General features: G+C 43.9%; 1 protein-coding gene across 1 annotated transcript; it reads right to left on the reverse strand.

Moving 5' to 3' along the window:
• Positions 1–912: 912 nt before the first annotated feature.
• Positions 913–25,650, reverse strand: KCNK16 (potassium two pore domain channel subfamily K member 16). Its single transcript, XM_075204418.1, has 5 exons — positions 25,438–25,650; positions 7,096–7,210; positions 6,276–6,442; positions 3,985–4,150; positions 913–2,094 (listed from the first exon to the last, which is right to left on the reverse strand). Exons 1-5 carry the CDS (start codon positions 25,648–25,650, stop codon positions 1,874–1,876), a joined length of 882 nt encoding a protein of 293 aa, XP_075060519.1. The 3' UTR covers positions 913–1,873.
• Positions 25,651–27,445: the final 1,795 nt, after the last annotated feature.

Here is a 27,445-nt window from a genome sequence, read left to right on the forward strand (position 1 = left end):
GGTTCCTCGCTTAACCCCTTCCCTCCCGCAGCCACCTCCAGTGGGTAATGCAAGTAGTATAAGGTGTATTTACATATGTATAAATCTGTCTTACTCTTAAGTCTTTAATACATTGGGGCATATTTAACAACTGGTGATTGGAATCTATCATGCACTTACCGTTAAAAACACGTCCCTCTGTGTATCCCGCATATTTAAGAAGGGTGAATCGCAGTAGATATCGTGGATATCTGCTGCTTTGCATTCCTTTTCGTTTTTGGGAGCAGTCACCATTCTACAGTATGGTGACTGCTCCCTCTCGCAATCTAACAAGTTCCGATTTTTTTTTTTTTTTTACGGTAACTTGTCATGATAATGTGCGCCATAAAAGATTTCAGTGCTGTCAGCTCTGCTCCAAAGAGCAGAGCTGGACAGCGCATGTGTGGAGGGATCACATGATCCCTCCCTGTCACTGATCACATGATCCCTCCCTGTCACTCACCGCTCGCTCTCTGCAAGTATAGTTGCAGAGACAGAGCGGAGATGTCTGAGGGGTTCACTCGGCGCATGCGCACTGGAGTCAGAAGAGGAGCCCCGTACATCGCATGCTGCTTCGGGAACAAGGAGGCAGCGGTAAGTATGATTTCCACTTCACAGGAACAGCAGTTTTTGGTGCTGTTCCTGTGTTGTTTTTTAATAAATATGAGTTCAATCCTTATCAATGCTATAAAGATTGAAAACTATTTTTCATATTTTGCCAGTGTTGATAAATGTGCCCCATTGTTTGATCCATATGACGCGGATTCATTGATACAGTGTATTTAGATGGAGCTGAGCGCCGGTCGTACACGGAGAGATAAGAAGACAAGTCGCCACTTACACACCACACAGCTCAACATCACAAACCTGTGAGATACATTTATTTACTGAAGATATATTTATTATCCAGATGCAGTATTACCACAGGACCCCAGACAGTAGCATAGCTAAACGGACCATGGCCCCTGACCATAATATGATCTGGGGCCCCTTTACTCTCCGGCTCAGGACAGGAGCTGACATAGTAAAAAATATTTTTTTTTATAATTGTTATAATGCTCAAACTGTGAGAATGAATCTTTTGTTTTCAACTCTACGATATGATATTATAAGCCTGCGTGCAGGGCCCTCTTACCTCTCTGTCTGTCTGTATTATCCAGTACTGATTTATGATTGTGTTTGTTCACAATTGTACAGCGCTACGGAATGTTCTGGCGCTATATAAATAAACGTTGAGGATGATGATGATGATGATGGATGGCGGTTTAGGTAAAATGAGATGATATCCAGAGGTTCAAATGGAACAGTGCCCCCTAGTGGGGTAAATTATCATGACACGGTTGAATTTCCGCTTCCTTAACCAATTATTATAGCTTGAACAATACATCCCTCAGTCAGGGGAGTACTCTTGTTGCATTAATCAAATGTGATCTACAAAACATAGTACTTTTAGGATAAGTCATATATCAGAATAATGTCCCTTTAGAAGTTGTACAACATTGATAACAATCCCGGCAGTCTCTCAGGAATATTATCTATGACAAGAGAGGAATAACAGGACCCGTAATATGATCAGTAGATGCAGGAACTGTATCATATGGAGGTGAAAATCTGAATGCAGAAATTCCAGTTCAATCTGATGTTTATAATCCACAATGTGAATCTGGATATAGATTAGTTCATCAAACAATAAATATGTCCCCTAATGAACATACTCTGTTATTATTCCGTAATACAATGTACTATCAGGACTTGTAAAGGAAATATTCACAGCATTGTCTCCATATGAGGAATATACACGTCCAGTAATTCTGAATTGAAAAGTGTTCTTCAACACAGGGATCTACATCCAGTGCTAGATCTGAACCCTCCTCTGCATTGGGTGATCTTCAGTCTTCCGCACCACGGCCGTTTCCTCCTTAGCAACGTGCGTTTTGTGCTTCCGCAAATGGACTAATTTCTCCACCAGCTCTGCAACCAGGTTAAAAACTAGAGCGAGCCAGGCCAGGCCGAAAATGATCCACAGTGCGGCCAAACCCCGGTAGATGGCGATGTAATGTCTGCTAGGATCCGTCCCTGGAAAATGAGGACATAGAAGAGTTATAAGTGAGATGTTCATGACGGAGAGCAATATGGGACACGTTATTCTCAATCAGCTTTAGTTCAAACATAACTCCCAATATTTCTAATGTCAACACCTGGAAAAACTAATACTCTCCCCATATCCACCCAAACCCCACCCCCAATCCACCCAAACAAGCCGACTTTCCACCCAATAACACCACTTTTTGAAAAACAAACCCACCCACTTATAATAACAATACTGTGATATTTCCCCCACTTTTTTCATTGGTTATTCTTGCATTCCTCCCAACCATCCTGATTGGTGGACCTAAAAAGGGGGTGGAGTTTACACTGAAGTCAGGTGGAATCTGCCAAAAAGTGGGTGTGGCTGAGTAGAAAGTGGGCATGTTTTGGTGGTTCAGGGAGGAGTTTGGTTGGATCAGTTATATAAATGTTGAGAGTTATCATCTTATGCTGCATGCAGTCTGCTACCTATCACAGACGCAGAGCTGTGACACACGCTGGGTGTGCACCTCTGCATGCTCGGTGCACAATGTTAGTCATCCCAATACACTTTAAGGTGCCTGCTCTCCTCTCCTGGGACACAATTCTGCAGCCTCTGTGCGCAGAGAGGTGTAAACCTCTTTAGCTGTACACTATGTAAATGTCACATCAAACTCCGACCTCCACACACTTTATACCCACTTATTTCATTAAATAGCACATTTCTATTTTTCTCCTAAAGTATTGCTCCCTTTAGCCCCAAATAATCACGAGAGTGACGAGACCTCGAGACTTTATTACATCTGTCACTTTTGTGTGTTTAAAGTTATTTATTACGTTGCTGGTAGAGTGCCTGGGAACACGTTTCTCCACAGAAGTGCAGGAAAAAGGTGTTAGGAACGTCCCATTGTAAGTATCAGCCTAGACTTCTGCCAAGGCGCATTAGTTCACAAAGGAAGAATGCAGCCAATGGGTGGAGCAGAAGTCTGCAGAAGCTGCGGGACGTTCCACGCACGGATCGGTTACGTCTCGTTATTCAGAGCAGTGCAGAAACAAGACTCCATCTTCAGAGTAAGATTATTACAATGGTGAGAGCACATTATCAGAGGCGGTCATAGCAATGTGGATTATTATTATTATTAGTAGTAGTAGTGGTAGTAGCTATCATTCGTAGCTCCGGTACTGGGCACGGTTGTACAATTTTGCATTTGAGGTAACAAATATTTTTAATGGGGTCCGTTTTGTGCCTCCATGTTGCCCTGTGGATGAGCACATTTCCTTCACACACAAACGTGTCACATATAATGTAGACAGTACTAATGTCCACTCACACTCACGATTCATTTATGTATAAATTAGGTTAAACCAAGCAGTATTATAAGAGAAAAAAACATTTTATGTAATGAGAGGGGTGGTAATAAAGTGGTCAGAGGGTGCGCTTTGATGTGACGCTAACACTTTTGCACAGATATTTCCTGAGACGCTCCTCTTAGTTGCGGAGGAATCTCCCGCAGAGGAGGCCGCACTTTGATGTGCGCTGGGCTGAGAGTTTAGGCCACAGCGCAAAACCAAATTTGTAAATCAAGCCCAGTGTCACCTACGTGGACTGTGTGACATTAATGTGTAGGTTGTACAATGTAACGAAGAAAATATGTATTCTTACTTTATTTATATAGCACCAACATATTCCAGAGCACAGTACAATCAGGGGACATTCATAAAACACAGACAGAGCTGTGAAAATGCCATTATTGTGAGATCTCTGCTACTAGGTTCTACGTAGGTTGTCACATGACTTAGCGCCATATTAGCGCTGAATGTTAATGTTGCGTCCTCTCCATGATGGATACAGAAAACCGTAGAGATGACTATAGATAGTTTTGATATGTTTGTGGTTACCTAACACATAATCTCCAAATCCAATGGTGCTGAGCGTGACGAAGGCAAAGTAGAACCCCTCTCCGTAGCTCCAGCCTTCTACGTAACTGAAGATCATCGGGGGAAAGACGAGGAAGAGCATGGAGCCTGTGGTGACAAACAGGCCCATCATCACCACCTTCATCACCTGGGGGGAGAGAAGAGTTTCACCATTGGGATACAGGGGCCAAATGTCGTCCATCAGAGTCTATGGAGATCTCAGGGGAACTGAGTACCACGAAAATTCTTTGGAAGGCCATGTCTGGCTAGCAGGACCCCAGATGGACTCTGGCTATGTGATTAATATTCCCAATGAGTTACAGTAATTAGCACGTACATAATGTATTTCATTTACTATTGTCTTAGAAAAGTCATAACTGTATTGATGAATAAATCCCGGCGTAGCTCTGTCTTTACTGTTTTACTGCTGTAGAGTTTACGCCGCTATACAATATTTGAGAGCCGGGACCTGAAAGGAGGGGATTGGTCAGCTCCTTTAAATAACAGAAAAATTTAGATTGAACCAGCATATCCTTGAGAAATGGAGTGCAGCTAAAAAAGACCCTGGAACATGTAAAGATATGTGGAAGGGGGACATGACTGAGCTAGGAATAAGCAGGTGAGAGTGTATGGAAATGTGTATTGCAGGGTGAGGAGCAAGGATTGGTAGAGGTAACTCGGGGGAGGGCTTAAGATCCTACCGGGGTCATGCATAGGGAAAGGGGAGGAGCGTTCGCAGACAGTAGTAAGCATGTTCTTCACTCTGTGAATCGTTTAGCAGCGGAAGCTGTGGACTAATGGTGGACTACAGCACTAGTAAGAGATGGAGAGTGGCCAGGAGAGACTCAGGAGAACGTGGCTCTGGCAACACAATGGCTGTCCGTGGTGGAGGGACTTCATCTGGAGACCAGCTGCAGCGGCTTCAATGGCTCTGCCACGGAAAGCTCCTCAGGCCTATGCAGAGGATGGCAAAAGCGGAACATAGAAGACCTGGAGACAGGAGTTAGCATCCAGGGGACGCCCAGCAGCGACAGAGACCTCATCGCAAGAGCCCAGCGTGACCGAAACAAGAGGCAGGTCTGGTGAGGCTGGCACAGCTCCCAGCTACAACATATTATTCATTACACTCAGGGGAAGAGAGGGCCGTGACGTGTACAATACCGCGGGTTACTGCACCTGCGGAGAGGATTGGATGAACGTGTGGCGCATTATGAGGCGGCAATGTTAGCGCCAGGTAATCCTGCAGTGGTTTATCTGCTCCTCGCAGTGGCGGTGAGCGCTGAGGGCATGGCCACATACGCTCAATAGAAACAGGCTATTAGGGGAAAGGTCAGTGGGGGTCTGTGTGTAATACTGAAAGGAACGGGTGCATGTTGGGTGTGAGATTGGGGGCACAGGGAGTGTGGTTCTGGGTTCCCCGTTCAGAGGAATTATCTGCTGTACCCAAGAGGAGGCTATATGTGTGCTTTGAAGGCTTGAGGTCCATCTCTAATTGGAGAAGGAAAAGATTTGGAGCGATGAGTAGGTGTTAATATTTTTAATTATGACTAGTGCAATTGTGGAACAGAGGCAGGAAGAAAACTCTTATTTTAGAATATATAGATACCATTAGGGAGACCTATAAGGCTCACAGTTGCCAGGTCTGGTTACGATATGATGAGCAGTTCACATTACGATAAGGGTCTCGACCAGGATGGGGGTGGGATAACCTAGATATCAGGCCTATGGTTTCCAACGGGACAAAGAGAGGAACATGTTGGCCATGTAAGCATTATGCAGCCATATAAAATGATTCTTACTGCCGCCCACCAGCCACCAATGATAGACCCCTTAGTAAGTTAACAGGGGCAGTGGCTGTGTTATATTATTATATATTAATTACTTTGTGTTATATTAACCATTTGCTGCTATGTTCTGTTTTGTTTATTCGGTTTCAGATCAAGCTCAGTGCCCGGTGTGGATAGTGTATATCCGAATATAACAATGCTATGTAATATCTAGTAACATATATAATAAAATTGCTGAGGAAAATATAGCACCATGTGCCGTGGACCCCCGGTGTCTGACCACACAAATGTCACTTATTTTTGGAGCTGTGAAACAGGGTTGAATGTTAGAAACGACTTTTATCCCTGACCCGCCTGACGTGTTTTCACACTTTACCCTCGATCTGGCTGGTGTCACAATGGACAGTGAAGAAGACAAAAAAATGTATAATGCCTGACAATGTCACACTTGTAGACAGAGACTATCATTATTTCTAGATTATTTACCCCAGAACCTCCAGATTCCTGCATACAACTGCCCATAGCCACCAGGTGGGTGTTTAATCCGTTTCCGATCTGGTTTAGGAAGGCCAGGTTGAGCGGGATCCCGAACAAAGCGTAGAACACACAGAATACCTGTCCGGCCGTTGTGCTTGGGTACAAGTGTCCGTAGCCTGGAGGGAAGAGAGACACGCGCAGTAACCAACCAACATAGAAACTGTATTAATACTCAGAGAACATGTGTCAGGGTGGGATATATCCGCCTCCCACCTGCCCTGTTCTACATGTAATCATTACTAGTTATGACCCTATCATGTCTTCATCTAAAGTCCTACAAAGCAGCTCCCACAGACATGTAAACTAGACATGTTAGTTACACATGATAATAATAACATTTCCTTTCTCCTCACTTAAAGCTTTAATAGGGTTGTTAAATAAAAAAATACATTTATAAATAGGGTTCTAAGCACAGTTCAGCTTCCAGTTCTCCTTCTATGAAGGTTCAGTCTGCTCTATTCCTATGCCTTATGGACAGGGTGTATCTTTGTGTAGAGTTCTACTAGGTTCCTTTCATGTATTATCATGATTGTGAGCTGCTGTAATCTGATTTGTTAGAAGGAACCATAGACATCAACATCTCCACAACCATAAATAGTAACATCATTCATTTCACAAATAATTGATATTTGTGATGTAATAACTCTTAAAAAAGTTCTCATTAACTCGATTCATTTTCATTCTCTAGAAGTGACCAATGGACGATCAATGACGGGACATTGTCATCCAGCATATTATGAATGACGGCAATGACTGGTGGAACAATTACCTATCGTGGTGATGACAGTGCCGGCAAAGAAGAACGAGTTGCTGAAGTCCCAGTTACTGTAACTCGTTGAGTTTCCTTTAGGATTCAGCCCTTTGTCCCAGGCTTCCATGATGATCTGTACAGACAGAAGACAAGTCACATCCTCCTGAAGGACAGGTAGCAGTAGACAGCGGACAAATCACTCCCATTACTTCACACAGAGCTACACTTTGTGGACTTGTCTGTATAACCCATAGGCAATTTTAGGGGGATTACAGGTGTCTGCATTTGTGCCAAGTAAATATGGTTAGATGCGGCCCGTTCCGGCCACTCGGCCTGAACACTGATAAAAAGGAAGATTTTCTAAATGGGCGACACAGATTAGTACCACCCATACAGGCTGCAAAGGGTAAGCTAACTTTGATTGGACCATTCTCAGGCTTTGTACTCATTTTGGGGTCATTAGCATGTGTGGGGCAGGGCCAGTCTTAGTGAAAATTGGACCCAAGTCATAAATCAAGGTGGGGTCACAATGAAAGAAATCCAGGAAGCTTGTTTTTTTAAAAAATTTATTGGCCCCCGAATAGTATACCAATGATGTACTGAACATAATATATAAATATAGACACCTCCTGTAATGACAAAGCATTAGAGCCAGAATAAGTCCATACACGGCCCTAATTGGGATAGAAGTTTTGAACCCATGTGCTTCCTTTGATCTGCAGCCCCAGCGTCACCTATTAATCAACCTCAGCCACACATACGATTATCTAGTAACCCAGCAGAACCTACATTATATAAAACTGTGCCGATCACCAGAACCATAAGGGCCTGTGGTGCAGGCTCCAGTTCTGGCACCAATGCAGGAGACACTGAGATGCAGGAATTACGTTGCATTTGTGCTGCCATCGAATTCCCATCTCCGTCCCTCCTGCATCAGACTAGGTAAACTGACCAACCAAATCCAGCTCTGCCTGCAGCTCATTGGTCATTTCTCATCAGTTTATCTGTGGTTTTACTGATTGGCCTTGGGGTTCCCTTTGGGGTTCCCTTTAACTTCCAGTACCGACCACCCCTCCTGGTGATACCCGGCCACCAGACATTTACCAACTGGGAGGGCCAACTGCGGACTAGTTGTAGAAGAGCCGTCGCTGCCACCACCAGGCTCCTCTAGCGGGACCTGGAACCTCTTATCCTGGGTGTAGTGTTTAGCTGCTGCAGAACCGCTTTGGACTAGAGAGCGGGGGAATGGATTAAAGTGTGAGATCTTATCTGTAGGTCACAGGATTACAGCAGGTAATAGGCCTCATGAAGGGCATTGTGAGCGTTGCTCATAGGTAGCTTACAAGGACGGTTACATATCAGTTTGTGGTACTGACGGGTACACACACAATACGACAACATGTGCTCTATATAAAGAGGCAAAACCAGCCTCCGCCCCTGCCATAAATTCAAATACGAGCTTGAAAATACTGCACCAATCCTAGTGGATGTCTAAGCCCGGTGGCCAATCTGGGAGGGAGGTTAGACTGCAATGAGACAACCAATCAGGACTAGATTTGTCTGAACCAATGCCTAGTTACCCTATGCTCATGCTCAGTTTGTTTCTCCTCTGGCTTTGATAAAGACCAGACCTCTCTTCATGCCAACAGGAAAACTTACAAACATAGGCATATCACATATAATGTTTAGCAACAGGGGATAGTTCTAGGTACAGGGAGCAATGTGTTATCTAGAATTTACAGTAATCTGTGATTCCTAAATATTTCTATGGATCATTGGGACAGTTTCCATATTATCTCTACCACACACACAGGACAGGAGACCCATTACAACTAAAGCAATGCAGTGGTCAAGGTAACACTACCCCCTCTATCTGAGGCCCAATGGTAATTTACATGTAGTCTCCTGTCTAAAAATGTCACACAAACAGGATCTCCAAAAAATACTAGCCCCTAAAACATACTTATTGCATTTACAATAATAAAATTAGGGGCACTGCGCTGATTGCACAATAAGTTATCTCTTCACATTTTCATATGAGGGAAGGTTGGATTCTGCCACTATATCATCTGTTCAAGACTGCCGCTGGAATGGTTCTTTTAATAAAGTAATTGAGAACAAAAATCCCAAATACCAGCCCTCCTGTTTGGCTGCAAAAAATATTGCTTGGAAAAGTGGAGATTCCCCCAAAAAAGAAAAAGTAGTTACTGCAGTACCACTTGTGGCCAGAGGTGGGCACAGAGAGCCACACACTAATGCCTATTTATTAAAAATCTAGACACTATTTTATGGCAATATGAATAAACACTGTAAACATTGCTATATATTCAGTATTTTTGCTTGTATTTTTATTCTATGTATGCTATGTGTCTATGGGAGGCGCAATGGAACTGTTTTTATATAAAAAATTGTGTAAAAGATGAACCTTACCCCTCCCCCCACATGGAAATCCTAAATTATTTAAAATTTGGTTGACTGTAGACACTGCGCTCTAAACGTGGTGCTTAAAGCGACGATATGACACCACCCTCACTCAGAAAACAATATATTCATGTTCAACCACTTTCCTTTTTTGAAAACCACTGCAGGAAAATCCCTCTGCCCCATGGGCGGAAGATTTGGCTAAAAATGCGCATAGCTAGAGATGGTAAAAACTTCACTCCAATGTCCGATCAGGACCCCACTGTCTATTAATGGAACATTTTCTCCTAAATATGTATGGTTTAAATGAATCGTGAGTGTGATTGAGAATTGGGACAGTGTTTAATACATGCAAATATTTGTATAACATAGGTTTTATGTGTAGATAAATGTCCTTGTCCGCATCAAGTGGGCATCACATTAAAAGCTCAGGGTGGAGACACCTCCTCTGCGGCCGCCCACATAATTAGGTATGACCACATCCATGTCCGCTCTACACCCCTTGTCCTGCGAGTCAAAACCTTGTTGTAGAATTTGAGAAGCATCCCTATGCCCGGCCCACCCTGATCCACCAGCTACTCCCATTAATTCCCCACCCTCCGCCACCTCGACGGGCAGATCCCACTTTGATACCCCAGGGTATTTTTTAAATGGATTAGTTTGTCGCTGTAGGTTACTTTCTTGTTAGTAACCAGTTATTATTATAGATGGAATAAGGTGCCCTGTACTACGATAGATAAGGATATTAGATGTCACAAAATAGCTCCAAGACCACATAAAAGAGACTGCAGACTGAGCGATTTATTTAGAACTCTAAGGTGACTTGTAATAGCCATATATAGCCATATATTTCACATCCTTTCTTATTATACATGGGCAGTAGTTTTTGACAAGTAAATTAACACATTATAATATTTAATTATAATGACGCAGATTGTATATATATATATATATATATATATATATATATATATATATATAAATACATTGTATATTGTAATATGTATTTTCTGAGTTTGATGTACTGACAGGTAAGTAGACTCTGTACCGATGGGGAAGAGATTGCATGCATCTAATAGACAAGTTGTCGTCTCCTCCTTATAACGTATCTTGTGTGGTTCCTATAGGACACTGAGATACATACAGTACCCGGGACGAGGGCCAGTCGTGAGTCACACTTTGGTTATCGGTGGAACCGAGCTGACACCCGGGGCCGCTGATGTTTGCAGCATTGTTTGAACAAACTGACAAATGATTTCTTGTGGTCCTGGGTAAACATGGCCCAGAATCTCCTCCTGGCATCCCGGCCCGTCCGCTGGCAGCCAATAGAACCTAATTAGCGTTTATCTCATTGACCTTTGTGAGGCTCCAGGAGAAAAAATGCCATATAAAGCAATTGCCCAAGCAGCGTTCACCCATCTGCAGGAGTTTATAAATAATTGCAAATCATATTATTATTATTATTCTTATTATTATTCTTATTATTATTCTTATTATTAACATTTCATTTTAAAAAAAGAAAAAATTATACTAAAATTGAAAACAGTAGAAGACAAGATATAGTGAATCTTAAACCCCCAAAAGTGCAGCCATTTCAGGGGTCTCCAGAGATTTACACCAGAAATCAGTTGTGGGGCCAAATTCATATTCCCCTTTTAATTGAAGGGAAGGTTTGTAACTGTGACATCCTGAGTACACTTGTTGTTAAACAGGTTGGGGCTTACTTACAGGAGATATCATGACCTTGGCAGGTGAGCTTACACCTATACAGCTTTATTGTGCACAAATTCTTCTACTTATGTACATGCTGACACATAAAGTTTATATATATATATATATATATATAGAGCATGGTGGCTTAGTGGTTAGCACTTCTCCCTCACAGCACTGGAGTAATGAGTTCAATTCCCGACCATGGTCTTATCTGTGTGGAGTTTGTATGTTCTCCCCGTGTTTGCGTGGGTTTCCTCCGGGTGCTCTGGTTTCCTCCCACAGTCCAAAAACATACTGGTAGGGTAATTTGCTGCGAACAAATTGACCCTAGTCTGTATGTCTGTGTCTGTCTGTGTGTGTTAGGGAATTTAGACTGTAAGCCCCAATGGTGCAGGGACTGTTGTGAGTGAGATCTCTGTACAGTGCTGCGGAATTAGTGGCGCTATATAAATAAATGATGATGATGAGATATATATATATATATATATATATATATATACACACTTTGAACTTTATGGCAGCACAATGCTGATTTCCTCTGAAGAAATTGCTTTGACGGCAAAGAAACGCGTCAAGACTACATAGAATCCTAGGCCAATCCCTTTTCTGCATGAATTGACTATGGAGCCTGTTCTAGGCGACGTCTGACGTTGGAGAAGTTTCTGGAGACGGGAATATTAAGCGGATATCTGGATTGAAGTGATACAAGTTGTAAGTATAATTGTATTCCTACCACATTAGTGGACAGACTGCTGTAAACTTTCCGGTTGGATCTCCTCACTGAGTGTGGACTCAGCACGGAGCTGCTGGTTAAGCCTCCACACGAGGGGCTATGGTGCCATCGGGGGTTAACAAACCCACCAGCTCATCAGTAGAATCATCACAGATGGTCCAATCTTACCGTGAATCTTGTTATTCACTTCACATCAGGAACTGTGAGTTCCGTCCATATTGTCTCATTCACTTTTCTCATACATCCAGCTTATTGACATTTGATACAATGTTGCCACAGTCAGCGCATTTATAATTTCATCTATTACATGCAGTGACTTTTTAACGAGCTCATTATATACATTTATGACCGCTGACTTACTAAATTTACCATTTAGTAACCAACAAGCTGATTTACCAATACTATATTTAGACACTTGGCATTTTTTGTGTATAATTTATAGTATTTTTTATCATAATTTTTATTTTATTTTAATTGTATTATTATATATTGATGAACAAGTGTTGTGTGCAATCAATATATTGTTATATCAGTAACTTATTTTTCAGGATCGTGTTTTTTCTTGATCTGATCCAGCGCGGTCTTTTCCTATTAGAGTTTATATTGTGTTTGTTTCAGAGGCCGGAGTATCTTCTCTTTTCTTTGAATTAAGTTATTATTGTCCACAAATTAAGTTGTTGTTAATAAAACTATTGCAAACATAAAGCACTCAAAAGAATATAAAAACAACCAATATAATAAAATAATAATAATAATAATATAACCAATAACTTAGTGGTCAGGGAACAGGGGTAAATTACCCCAAATGGGGTAAAAATGAAATTCCTGGGGGTAATGCTGCCGATTCACATGCTGTCAGTTGGATTGTAGACCCCTTTAAATATGAAATTGCTGTTGTACCAGAAGAGCCTCAAGGGTTGGCAGAGGCACTTCTTGAGCTTCGATGTAATAATGAAGCACGTATTGCATTTGAAAACAAAGCAGATCTGTCATATTTTTGGATGTCAACAGCTGCAAAGACATCAAAATTGCACATGAGGAGGCAGTCAAAAAGTTGCTGCCTTTTGCAACAACCTACCTTTGCCAACAAGGATTTTCCACTCTAACGAACATAAAAACAAAGCTGAGAAATCGATTGGACACTGAAGACTGTATCCAAATTGCTCTGACATCAAAATGCCCCAATATTGATGCTCTCGTATGAAAAATTGGCTGCTGTTTAGGACAGCGCTGGCGAAACGGAGCAGCTCTCTCTCGTGTTTTTTTTTTGCTGTTTTTTTTGGGGGTCGGCGGGGAGAAACCCCCCCCCCCCCCCCCGACAATCCTCGGTGCGCCCCTGCATTATCACAAGCACATTTTACTCTGCAATCTACAGTCTGGTGCAGAGTTAGAGTTAAGTATAAATTGTGCCCAGGGTGCAGAGTTTGCAGATAGGTAAAAACCATGTCGCACTACAAGGAGGACAAATGCAGGTAATATATTACATATAGAACAAATTCTGGCTGCTCCTACATGCTGCACGCTCATACTGGCTAGCTGTGTTATTACGCTATAATATAGAGCTGGGCTCAGCCGCTCTCCCCTCACCATCACCATGGAATCTTGGGGGTATATTTACTAAACTGTGGGTTTGAAAAAAAGGAGATGTGGGCGTGGGCTGGCAGCCAAAATGGACGGTCACACTTCCTAACGTCTCCTGCCACAACAAGAAGGAAAGCGCTTAAATTTTGTCTCTGACAAAGCTAATCTGACCAAAAGCCGCTCATCCGGTCTTGGGACACCAAGGGCTTCTGCCCGACACCTTTATCGGGACACCACACTAGTCCCGCTGCCCGCACTTAACTCACCGCTGCTTTTGGCGCGAACCGCGCAACTCTCATTGACCCTGCAGCTCGCAATGGCGGTGCGGCTGTAACCGCCGACGGAACACACACACAGTGCCAGCAACGTTTCCCCTTTGATACACCAGCTGGGGCTGGAGCACAGTAGTGCCCGCTAAGTGCTCTTATCCCCCACTCACTGACCGAGGGCCCTCCGTGAACGGCATCACCACCCCCCCCTCTCCCGCTCTTACCCCCGCAGCTGAGATGCAACTGAGACCCTCACCAACAGCCCTGTGCTAGCGCTGACACCAGGGGGACATTCAGGCAGCTCACTGACAGCAGCGCTTAAGACACGGTCACCACCAGCAACAACTCACCTGATTTGTCAGTCGGTGTCCGGCAAAACAGCCCGACGTTTCACTGCTGGCTCCCTTCAGTAGATCCCCGTCTTGACTGGGCTGGGACTCCCTCCTGCGTGAAATTCTGGCTGTTCCGTGCAGTGAACTGTGAGTCAACAACCTGATTGCACAGACTAGATCGAATACAAACTTCCAGTGTGGGAAACTACTGCCACCCTGTGGCCGTTCAAGCAAACTACACCGTCCTTATATCCTAATATATTTTCAACTGTATTATTAATAACAGTTACATGCTGGTGTGCTAAGTATTGCTGCTACATCTCAGCAGTCAGAAATCCGATGTAAACCCTCATCTGGTCTCGGAGCCTGAGGGGTCAACTGCTGCCCCATTGTGTCGTTTCTGTGCCACTACACCTGTAACATAAAATCAACCTCCCCCATTGGAGACTACAGTTTCTACGTGCACCCAAATATATTGACTGTCCTTGTGAGATCTAATCCTGACGGATGTGGTGACCAGTCGTATCCTCAGAGTGCCCTCTTGGAGTCAAACCCCATACGAGCAAAACGCTCTCTACCATTATTATTGCCCGTGACCGGTTGATTATTATTCGAAACCAGCCTTTCAAGTGCCTTGATTCGTCTGTTCATCATTACACCCACGGCTAGTATGTGAACTTTACTATGCTGCCCGATCCCGGGTAGGACCCCTCTCAACTGAACCGAGTTCGGTGTGCACCCTCCTTTCCCTCTCCCTCTCTTTACCTGACCTTGGCCTTGTTATCCCATCCAACGGCCAGATCGGCTCGCCTGAGGGCACCATGGCTTCCAAACCAAAGAAAGTGACAGCAGGAACCTCTGCAAATTTCTTTGGATCATAAGCGAAGCCCCCCTCTCCACAAGCTGATCGCCAGGGGGCGTTGGGATCTTCATCGTCTGAAGTTGAACTTGACCCTCAGATTCAAGCGGTAATGACCAGTCTCTTGGAGGGGGTGAAAACTACTTTCTATCAGGAAATGACAAAAGTGGTCAGCGAGCTCAGAACAGAGTTGAACGCGCTGGGAAACAGGACAGACGCCCTAGAATCAAAAACTGACGACATTTGCCGATCCAACTCTGCAACTGATAAGGAACTCTCCCGCCTCCGTGACGAAGTTGAAATCTTGAAAGAGAAGCAAGAGGATTCTGAGAACCGATCTCGCCGTAATAATGTCCGCATCAGAAATGTGCCTGAGGAAATCGGTAACGCAGACCTTCAAGCCTTCCTCATGGCCCTCTTTCTTCACCTCCTCCCGGACATCTCTGAGACTGACTGTCTTTTGGATCGGGCTCACCGTGCCCTGAGAGCCAAACCCCCAAACAGCCAACCTCCTCGGGATATCATTGTCCGTCTACATTATTTCCGGACCAGAGATCGTATTCTTTCCGCTACCAGGGACCGACCAGTAATTACATTTCGGGACATGGACATCCAGCTATTCCAGCTATTCCAGGACTTGGCTCCTTCCACGATACAAAAGCGGAGGGATCTTCAGCCAGTCACTAGGATTCTTCGACAACACAACCTCCGCTACCGCTGGTGCTTCCCTTTCCAGCTTCAAGTATTTGCTGACAACTCCTCCCACTTTGTCAAATCGCTGGAACAGGGTCAGAGCCTCTTGGATAAGCTGGGCATTCTTCCCGAGCCGTCAGCCCCTCAGGCTACTCCTTCCCAGACCCAGCGCCCGGCGCTTGCGCAGCCCGATTGGTCCCGGTCTTCGAGACGACGTCCGAGGGATGCAGATCCTCCCTGATTTGTTTATTGTTGCACTAATGGTCCTATCTGTGTCTGTTTTTGTTTTCTTCCTGTTTTAACTCTCCCTTGTGTTTAGGGGGACTTTCATCGTCAGTTGGTAGCGATTACTACCCTACACTCTCAAGTAGTTTACATAATATGTTTTATTGCTTTCTGTTTTGGTGGTTGCTCTTTTTCTTGTTTCTACCAATAGTTCTATTGCTGGCCTCCAGACCCCTCACGCTTCTTCTCATTATGTAATATTATGGCTGTTTGTAATGTGGCCTTTTCCCTGCTGTTGGAAGGGGGAGCAGCTTGCCTTTCCCATGTCCCTTCCTCCTCCCTCTCCCCTCTTTCCTACCCTCCCTTCCCTCCCCCCTCCACTTCCCTAACCCCCCCCTTTTTTTTTTTTTTTTTCTCTTCCTTAAACTGTTATAAATATTTACTGTACAAGTTTTATTTACCTTGCACACCGTTCCATGGTTTGATTTTGAATTTTTCAATTAATGTACTCTATTTGTGGGTCTCCCGAGGCTCTGGCGGCTGTCGATGCCGTGCGAGCCTAAGGACCACCCCCCCGTGCACCCTTTGACATTGTTAATTTTACTGCGCTCTAGCTTATAATAATGTCTTTGAATCCGCTTAGGATTCCTTTTACTCAGGGTTTTCGCCCAATTGGGCTTCTTCTTTTTCTATCTCTTTTCTCTTCTTCTTGTGACTTTGATCCACTCTCTAATTGTCTCTTCAAACTTCTGTTCCACCCACAAACTAACAGGTTTTGTTCCCTATCTAACTGTTTAGACCTATTTCCAGACTTTGGCTCCTCGCGACTGCCATGGCTTTGAAGATTTTTTCCGTCAACGTGAATGGCCTCAACTCTCCTCATAAACGTACGATTCTCTTGGGTGCCTGTAGGAGAGAAAACGCAGACATTGTTCTTCTTCAGGAGACTCATCTCACAGGTGTCCATACTTGGCTCCAGGGTAAGCAATTTTCCCAGACCTTCTTTGCCTCTGCAGACTGCAAGAAACGGGGCGTTGTTGTTTTAATCCATAGTAAAGTCCCCTTTCTTCACTCCAAGACCCATGCTGACCCAGAAGGCCGCTTTCTTTTGGTGAGCGGCACTCTCCGGTCTACTCCCGTCACTCTGGTCTCAGTTTATGCCCCGAATCAGAGGCAAAAGCCTTTCTTTACAAAGCTCTTTAAGCAAATTGAGCGGTTGGCGCAGGGCCATGTTATCATGGGAGGTGACTTTAACGTTACTCTCGACCCGGCTCTCGATAGGTCTCCCCCTCCTCTCCTCGGCGGGGTATTTCCTCCTCCTCTGAATCCGCCACCTTGTCCACACTCCTTATACACCATCATTTATATGACTCCTGGAGACTATGTAACTTAGACGCCAAGGATTATATCCACTTCTCAGCCCCACATCAACTATACACGCGCATAGATATGTTACACATCTCACACTCACTCACTCATCATGTGACGCGGGCAGACATTACCCCCCTCTCTTGGACAGACCATTCGGGTGTTTCCCTCGTACTAGATCTCCTCAAACCGCCCCCACAGCGCAGTAGATGGCGCCTAGACGACGCACTTTTACTTAATAGATCTATCTGCCTAGACATTAAGACCTCCATTACCAATTACTTTCAGGAAAATTCAACCCCTGATGTTGCCCCCGGAATTGTTTGGGAGGCTCACAAGGCTACCATCCGAGGCCAATTAATTAGTCAATCAGCTGCAGCTAGAAAGAAAGCAGCTGAGGAAATCTTATCCCTGGAAAGTGGGTTAGCTTCACTCCTTACTCAGCATCAAACTCACCACGACCCGACCCTACTTCCCAAGATTGCGTCAATGAAGGGCCAACTAAATACCATCCTCTCCCGTAGAGCAGCTGTCACGATGCAGAAGCTCCAGCAACGGTATTATGATAAGGCGGATAAAGCTGATTCCGTATTAGCTAGAAAGCTCCGGAAAAAAATAGCCTTGCAACATATTGATAAAATTCGACAGTCTCCTTCTGGAGATGTAACTTATGACCCAACAGGGATAGTTAGAGAATTCAGAGACTTCTATTCTTCCCTCTATAACCTCGATGCTCCCTCCCCTCGTCGGAACCCCCAGCCTCCCACCCTGTCCGATTACCTTTTATCTACACCCATCCCTAAAATTACTACCACACAACAATCTGTCTTGAATGAAGACATTACTCTATCGGAGGTATTGACAGCAGTTAAGTCCCTGAAATCCTCCTCAGCTCCCGGCCCGGACGGCCTCACCCCCCAGTACTATAAAAAGTTTGCCTCGGTCCTCATCTGACAAAATTTTTCAATGAAGTGCTAGGGGGGGCTCCCTTCGACTCCGCCACCACCAGGGCTAATATAATTGTAATTCCCAAACCGGGAAAAGACCCCTCTCTTTGCGCTAGTTACAGGCCCATCTCGTTACTAAATGTTGACCTAAAATTATTTGCAAAAATCTTGGCCTCTAGGTTGAATCCACTCCTTCCAGCCCTCATCCATCCTGACCAGGTGGGCTTTATTCCAGGGCGCCAAGCCCCCGATAATACCAGAAGGATTATTGATCTAATCCACATGATAAACAATGATAATCTATCCTCTCTCGTCATGGCGCTCGACGCCGAAAAGGCGTTCGATCGCATCTCCTGGTCATTTATGGAGGGTGTGCTTCGAGCAGTGGGATTCACAGACAAATTCCTATCAGGTATTTTGGCCCTCTACCGATCTCCGTCAGCTACTGTTTCCGCTAATGGTCTGACCTCGATGCCCTTTTTGATCACGAACGGCACTCGTCAAGGATGCCCCCTCTCCCCACTGATATTTGCTCTAGTCATCGAGCGATTAGCCACCAGAATTCGTAACAATCATGAGATATCTGGCATACAGGTGGGCCCCTCTACCCATAAGATTGCCCTATATGCAGACGATGTTCTGCTCACTATCACTAATCCCAAAACGTCGGTACCCCCCCTCCTAGAGGAACTAGATCTCTATGGCTATTTCTCGGGCTACAAAATCAATCCAGATAAGACGGAGGTTCTAGACTTTAATATATCAGCTACAGACAAGTTATTATTAGAACGCTCCTTCCCTTTTCACTGGGGTCGCCGCAAAATTAAATACTTGGGTGTTTCCATCACAAAGCACTATCGCCATCTATTTCAAGCCAATTTTCCTCACCTACTCGATCAAATCAAAATAGACCTTACATCGTGGTCACAGCTCTATATCTCCTGGCTTGGACGCATTAATGCCGTCAAAATGAATATCCTCCCTAGGCTGCTCTACTTCTTTCAGACTCTCCCCATCCGCATACCGCCATATGTTTTTAAATTCCTACAATTCCATGTCTCCAGATTTGTCTGGTCGGGCAGACGACCCCGGGTCCGACTTAAGGTTCTTCAGAGGTCCCCGCGGGGGGGAGGTCTGGGGATTCCTGATTTTCAAAGATACTACCTCTCCGCTCAACTTGCTCAGTGTGTCCTATGGTCTGGTCGGATGGAAGCCAGAGTTTGGTCTAAAATTGAGGCAGAGGGTCTGGGACTGCTTTCCTTATCCTCTCTCCTATGGGTCCCGAGGCCTCGTCGCCCCAAACGTCTGTTATCTCACCCAATAGTCTCACACACATTATCCATCTGGGACTCATCATCCCAAAAATTCGCCTTATCTCCCCATCCCTCTCCGGTTGTTCCGCTATTCAACTCTCCGGAATTTCCTCCCGGACTACATCATAACTCATTCCAGCCATGGTATTCGCGGGGAGTCATCTACCTCAATCATTTATCCACCTCAGTAACTTTTCCTCAGTTTTCTGAAATTCAATCACAGATCCACATTCCCTCAAAGCACTTTTATCAGTTCTTGCAACTTCGCCATTTCCATAGTGTTGCTAAAGATCGCCTGCTAGCCCGACCTCTCTCCACCTTCGAAGCCCTCTGTCTACGCCAATCTTCAACCAAAGGTCTGATATCAATGCTTTACCACGAACTTGCTTCCCCTTCTTCTTCTCTTAGACCCCCCCATGAACTAACCTGGGAACGGGACCTTGGAGAAGAGCTACTGGAAGAGGAATGGTCTGAAATTTACGAGAACGCCGCCTCTAGTTCCATCTGCGTAAGAATTAAAGAGAATGTTTATAAGATGCTTTATAGGTGGTACTATGTGCCCTCGCGTCTTTGCAAAATCCATCCTGATTCATCTGATCGGTGCTGGCGAGGGTGCTCCCACGAAGGCACATTTCTCCACATATGGTGGTCGTGCCCAAAATTGTCAGGCTTCTGGATCCAGATAAGAGGCCTGATTAATTCAATTCTCCTGGTGGATATTCCCCTGGAGCCAAAATTTTTTCTTCTCCCTATGGGGGCTCCCTCGGCATCCCGACATGAGAACAAATTGATTAGACATATTGTTTCGGCAGCTACCTGCCAAATAGCGGCAGACTGGCGTTCGCAATCCCCTCCTTCCATGCAGTCCATAATCAACAGAATTTGGCAGATTGAACGGATGGAATACATGACCAGTATTATCCGAAACTCCTCCGGAGCCTTCTCCAGGGTTTGGGACCCATGGTTATCCTTCTTCCAGGCCTGCCCACCCTTTATTTAACTCCGCTTTAAAACCTCATTCTTCTTCTTGGATCTTTTTCCAACTAACAATGGATCTAGTCACTCACTCCTTCCCTTCTCTCCTCTTCTCTTTCATTTCTCTCTCCTTTCCTCCTCTATGTATTCTCTCTCTTTCTTCCTCTTTCTATAAAACCTTAGGTCATCTGTCATTACTAAAATTGTTAGACTGGTTGACTTAGTATCCTCTTATGTTTCATGCTGATGGCTGATATGGTTTCCTCCTGTATACTTATGCTATCAGTGTGCACTTTGTCATTTGTCCTATGCTGTTCTCATGACCTTGCAAAAATAAAACGTTTATAAAAAAAAAAAAGAAAAAAAGGAGATGTTACCCATAGCAACCAATCAGATTCTAGCTGTCATTTTGTAGAATGCACTAAATAAATGATAACTAGAATCTGATTGGCTGCTATAGGCAACATCTCCATATTTTTTCCAATAGGACAAAATATGTCCTATTGGAAGAAATGGGCGACACCCAATCACCGGCCATTCAGGGGGGGATTATATATATATATATATATATATATATATATACATGCATATACATACACATATACAGACACACATGCATTGGACTGGTCATTGAGTGGCTCGTACATACACCAAGTATCCTCTCTTCATCCACTGTATATTTCACCAGCATCATACAGGAACAATGTTCGCTTATATGCAAATACAGGGATTGTAGATTATTGATTTATTACATATATTATTTATAGAGCACTTTAGTTTTACCCTTGGGAGCACTAAGGGGATATATATATGTAAATACTGAGCAGCTGGACGTGATTTCTATCTGTGGTGCACGGGACACTTTGAGTCACGCTTTATTTCAGTGGTGATAAAGTATAGACTTGTTGCGGAGGAGTTATCACTGTCTTTTTCTCTGTTTGTGTTTACACTATGTCACATGTGGGAAAAGAAAAGGGTAATTTACTGCAGCGAATATTGCCGATGTGCCATAGAGCTGCTTTTACTCTGTAGTGATACCGCGGGACAGATGTGCTTTACATAACTATGCTGAGTGGCTGTTCTGATACTATGCGTTCCTGCATCAGAACTTAGTGCAGCAGGTGCGTTTCTTATGTTCCCAATTGTAAGGCTGTAAACGCTTGTTCTGGTATCTCTATATCTGGGCGAGCCTGCCCCCTAGTGCACCGGTGTGAGATGTCAATCGGTTTAAGTAGACTTTAGCATTTGATTCTTATGGCCAAACGCATCAAGCTGCAGATTTTGGAAATTGATAGTTTTCAAAGTTCTTTTTTTTGTTGAATGGTTTCAAAACTGAAAATATATGAAAGGATGAACTGATAGAAAAGTGCTGGAAAATCGTCGTTTTATAAATCTCCATCAACATTTAGTCATTTTAGCCATGATGATATCAAGCAGCGATTTCGCAAACCTCGGGGGAAAACACAGGAAAAACCACCAGGAAGGTAAAGGATGATTCCCAGATTGCAAACCTGTCTGTAGGTAGCATTCTGTCGGCTTTCAGGAATGCCTAATATCTTGGGGGCCATGGATTGAACAGACGGTGTGCTGAACCCACCTTGCCCCGCACGGGGTGGAGACCTACCGGAAATATCACTGCCTGAAAGTGCCGCCCAGACTGTGAAGAAGAGCAGGACCTTCCAGGCAGGGTTATAAGGAGGGCGGTGGGTGGGTGCCATGGTCTCAGCCCTCCGCATGTGGCGCAACCTTCAGGAAAATCACCTCTGTCTCACGACTCTCTGCCCAGCTCCATGATAGTGTATCTGATGCCAAGCAATGCCAGTGGATACGTGAGGAACAGAGCTGAGAAGAGCCAAAAGGAAGCGACAGAGAAGGAAGAATAACAAGGAACAAACATACAAGGAGATGAGTAAACTTTTGTTGGGGGTATGTAGAGAATGGGGGGGGTATTGGAGAGAACAGGAGGAGCAGTGAGAACGGGGGGTGGGGAGAGAACGGTGGTGGTGGAGAGTCCTGGTGGGGATGTAGATAACGACCATGCTGGAGGGTATGCGGGGGGTCACATTTGATTTGTGCTGCTATTTGGGGTAGCTCTGTTCCTCTCTCCTTTCCTCTCCCTCCTCTCACTTCAGAGACTAAAGCAATCTGTTGGGGGAAGAATGGATCCTCCATCCTATGTGGACAGCAGGTGAATATTGTTGGAGGAGTATTAATATTACGTGGGGGCATTTATGTTATTTGAGGTTGTATTAATGTGGGTTTGGGGGTCTTTTAATTCAGTGTGGGGTCTCTTAAATGTGGGGGGCAATAAATTAGTGCTAGGGAAATGTGAATGCTATTATCTTGATATTGGGGCTGGTTACTATATGATGAAGCTATTACTGTCTGGGCTGGTTGTGTGGAGGGGGGGTCTGACTATTAAATGTTAGTGCTAACAATCTAATGCTGAGACTGCTGGTGGTTAAATAGCAATATTTTTTAAATGTGAATACTAACAATTTAATGTTAGGGCAGGTTGGGGGGGGGGGTCTATTTATTAAATGTGGTTTTGATTTAACTTCGGCTTTGTTTGGGGGAGGGAGATCTAGAGGGTTCCCTCGTCGCTAGACTTTCCATATGTAATGTAACCATTCATGTAGACCATTTAATGTCCCATTTTTTCCAAATAGGGCTCCCAACATTCCAGGATCCAGACATGGAGCAGCTAAACGCAATCATTCATTCAGCAGTTCGGAGGGGAACATCTCCAGCGATGTGCAGTGGTTTCCAAGCTGCCAAAAAATCTGCAGCTTTGTACCCCCTTAATATCTTCATTCAGAAAGATGACGATATCTGCTTCAGAATAAAGCAAAACTAGGCAACTATCACAAAACTAGTATTAGATTTATTAAAGTAAGTTGGTTATTTTTATATTTATCAATATTTAATATCACAAATAAATATATATCTCAAACTTTGCAACATATTCCAACACTTATAAAACATGCAGAGCTGCTGGTGTTTGTTTTATAAAATCTGACACCAGCAACTGTCTAGTTCGAACTGCTGCGTATTGTAGTTTTTTTTTTTTTAGCAAAGTCTAATTTATATCTTCTATTCCATTTGAGCTTATATAGCTGCACTGCCACCTACGTAAACACATTATGTGGTTCCTGCCCCCAACCAGCGGCTGTGGCATTGTATTCTGCCAGTTCTGTAATACAGAACCGATAAATCAATTTCATTCACAACCTTTATATGGTGGTGTGAGGACCAATCACAAGCCGTAGTCTCTCGAGGCTTGTGATTGGTCAACCCACTTACCCCCCGGTTTTCAGCTGGACCGTACAAGGAACAGAGGAGGCCCCGGATAAACGGCCGCTTGTAGCACACCCTGGTCACAGACGGGGCAGGTTAGTACATGGTTTCCCATAGGGGGTAGGTGCAACTTTCAGAAATGACCACAATTATTTATTTTCATCTACAACAACAGTTCTCTAGATTTATTTGATATAAATCTTTAGATAGGTAAAGGAATAACAATTAGAGATTCCATCTGCCACAGACAGACATACTGATACACTATTGGTCTGTTTTCTCCCCCCTATTTTCCCCCCTTCATTTTTGGAACACAAGTAACCAATAGAAGGGCAGAGAGATTTGGAGGATAAAGTGGACAGATACCCGGTGAATTACACATCGTATCCAGTTCTACTACATCTAACATTGGTGCAATATTGTTCAAAGCGTATATAGCACCAACACTGAGTGAGTGCTTCCATTATTCAAAGGAGATATATGTAACACACACCATACACTATTATCCCCCCTTTCTATCGTTGATTTTATATTAGAGAATCTCCCACACCGGAATAAGATTTCCCTTTTAGACTAGACAAACTATAGAAGTAAGGTGGCAAGCTTCTATTTTTTCCATGGCTGCTATTTGTGATCCTGGAGGTTGTACAGAACACAAGTCGTTACAGTAATGTAAGAATAAAAATATAACATAAAGATACTAAAGCATTTCACAATGATACATTGTAATAAAAATGTACATCTGTCTTACGTCTTAACCTAGTAACTATGTAACAATAAACTCCAACTAAAGAAAACAAATAAATGCCTATGGATTTGGAATAATAATTGGGAAGCAGTGCATGATGGGTGAAGCTGCTGTCCTGAGACAATGTATCTGTTTGTGTTCTGTTACGGCTCGGTTATGCGTAGAGCGTATGAAAACCTGAGGAATTAACCAGGATCTGGTATTGGATTAGAAACATTAAAAGCTGCATTCATCACGAGGAAACAGATATATTCTCAATTTTCCTCTAAGCGTAATTCACATATACTTGATTCCATTTTTAGGGGCATATTCATTTAGAGACGATGTCCCACCAGACTTTCGTATGAAGGGGTTAATGCACTCAACACCAGCAATTACGGTCCCTCTTTACTCTATGGGGTGTGAGCAAAAATAAGTGATGATTTTAACCTCCCGAACAGCCCACAAGGTTCTAACAGGACATTGCTGGTAACTGAATCTGGTTCTTAGAGTGAAAGTTTTGAAAAGTTACCCACAACTCACTAATACCTAAATTATGGGTGTCCCTTCCCTGCAACCCCCAACTCTATACTGTTGACATCATGGGGTCCCAACATTGGAGGCTCAACGCAGTCTCTGCCCCATTGGAGCGTACAGTTTAAATCTCCACCATATGAACACACAGTCTGGGTCTCATTTTCTCAGCAGCCGATTAAGCTACTAGCTTGATTTTGGGACTGTGGGTGGAAAGCAGAGTACTCAGAGGAAACCCACGCAAACATTGGGAGAACATAAAAACACAGATAGTGAAACCCAAGAACCCAGATTTGAGGCAGCAGTACTGACCACTGCACATGAAGAAAGTTGAACGACAGAATTAGAAGCCATGGTGAGTTGGGCGTCATACCTGTACGAATTGTTCAATGGCCGCGGCATCCAAGCAGGTGTAGTTCTGGAGGAAGACGAGCTTGGCAAGCTGGAATTTGTCCCTGGAGTTGGATTCGGCAGGTTTCTCCAGCAGCTGGAACATCATTGCTCCCATGAATAGGTACATGAAATATCCTAAGGACAGAGCCACGGCCAGCATGGTTGGCCGGCTACACAGGAACAGCTGAGACATGTCCGCAGTTTGTAGACCACTCTTTTGGTTGATTGCACCTACAGTACCATCCTTGTATCACTGTACACCTCTGTTATATGTCTGTTCCACAGAAACGTCCACTACGCATGAAAATAAGGTGTCCTCTTTAATTTGTTACCTCCTCGTCCTTTTCAGGACTGGAGCTTCATCTTTACAGGCCGGCAGAAAAGAGGACATCACTTTCATCTTTAGGAGATATCATGTAAGCTGCGGAGCTTCGACAAGACTTTCAGATAGGGTCTGTCTATAAAACATTGGGGCCATAACTTGTGTCAGACGGCTCCAGGTCCCTCTGTGTCCTCTTCTGCTTGTCTGGATTCACAACTGGAGAGTGGCTCACTGTGCCAGGTAATGGGGAGAATCATTTGCCCAATAAGATAACAGGTCTCGTACATCATCCAGCTGATCATGAGGAAGGAAGCTGGTTAATTTTTAGCTACTGAAAGTCGTGGTATAGATATCAGCATAGGTAGAACTGCACCGAAGAGTCTACATATGAACGATACACATCCAGCCAGCAGTTGCAGGAGGAACGGGGTAGGTCAGTGTGTTATTTCGGTTGCTGAACATTTGTGACGGAATACCAGATCTCTTCTTAAATAACAAAGATAAAGCCAGGTAGAGGAGGAAATGGACCCAGAGGAAAGAATAAACGTGGGCTCCAAACATTCAGCTTCAATAAAACTAAACCCTGTTATTATTACATCAACCAACAGTAAATCACTATAACTAAAACCTGTCACGTTGTTCATTTAGAATTTGTATTAGAACCAGGTTAAACCCCCTTTGATGCTGGGAGGCCCTGGACAAATATCCTATGAAAGGGCGGAGCTTAAAGAAAGTGGGGGTGTCCTCAAGCAAATGTGGGCGTGTTGGAAGGATTGGGATAGAGTGTGGGGAAATTAGGGCTTATTTTTTATCACAATTCTGCACTTTCAGATTGTTATAGTTTTGACTTCCTTTTATATTACATATTATTATTTTTATTATCATCATCATCACCATTTATTTATATAGCGCCACTGATTCCGCAGCGCTGTACAGAGAACGCATTCACATCAGTCCCTGGCCCATTGGAGCTTACAGTCTAAATTCCCACACACATACACACACACACACACACACACAGACAGAGAGCGAGAGAGACTAGGGTCAATTTTGATAGCAGCCAATTAACCTACTATTATGTTTTTGGAGTGTGGGAGGAAACCGGAGCACCCGGTGGAAACACACGCAATCACGGGGAGAACATACAAACTCCACACAGATAAAGCCATGTTCGGGAATTGAACTCATGACCCCAGCGCTGTGAGGCAGAAGTGCTAACCACTTAGTCACCGTGCTGCCCATTATCATTTAGTTTATTATTTATGGAGTATAGAAAGGTTCTTCCAATTGGTAACTCTCCTTTTCCATAAAAGCCTCTCTTATCTCCAGATGGTGTTATCTAGGCTTTCAGAGCTTGATACAATTGCCCACACCGCAGTCACCACTAAGTATTATGAGGACTGCGTTTTGACACTGTACTTTGCCTAATGCAGGAGATATCAGCGATATTCCCTTTTCTTAAATTAACATTGTTTCCTGCACCAAACACCTCCCTCTTACTGTAATGATTGTCTTGCATTGATGGACTGTTTCATTCCATCACAGAAGAAGCACAGTTGGCGGGAGAACAATGCAGTCAGCAACTAATATGGTGCTTTGAGATCCCGCAGAGGAGTTCAATAAGCAAATTGATTCTATGGTCTTTGAAGCTAAAAGTAGAATTGAT

This window comes from Mixophyes fleayi, chromosome 3 (genome assembly GCF_038048845.1).
Source record: "Mixophyes fleayi isolate aMixFle1 chromosome 3, aMixFle1.hap1, whole genome shotgun sequence".
In the NCBI taxonomy this organism is placed as follows: domain Eukaryota; kingdom Metazoa; phylum Chordata; class Amphibia; order Anura; family Limnodynastidae; genus Mixophyes; species Mixophyes fleayi.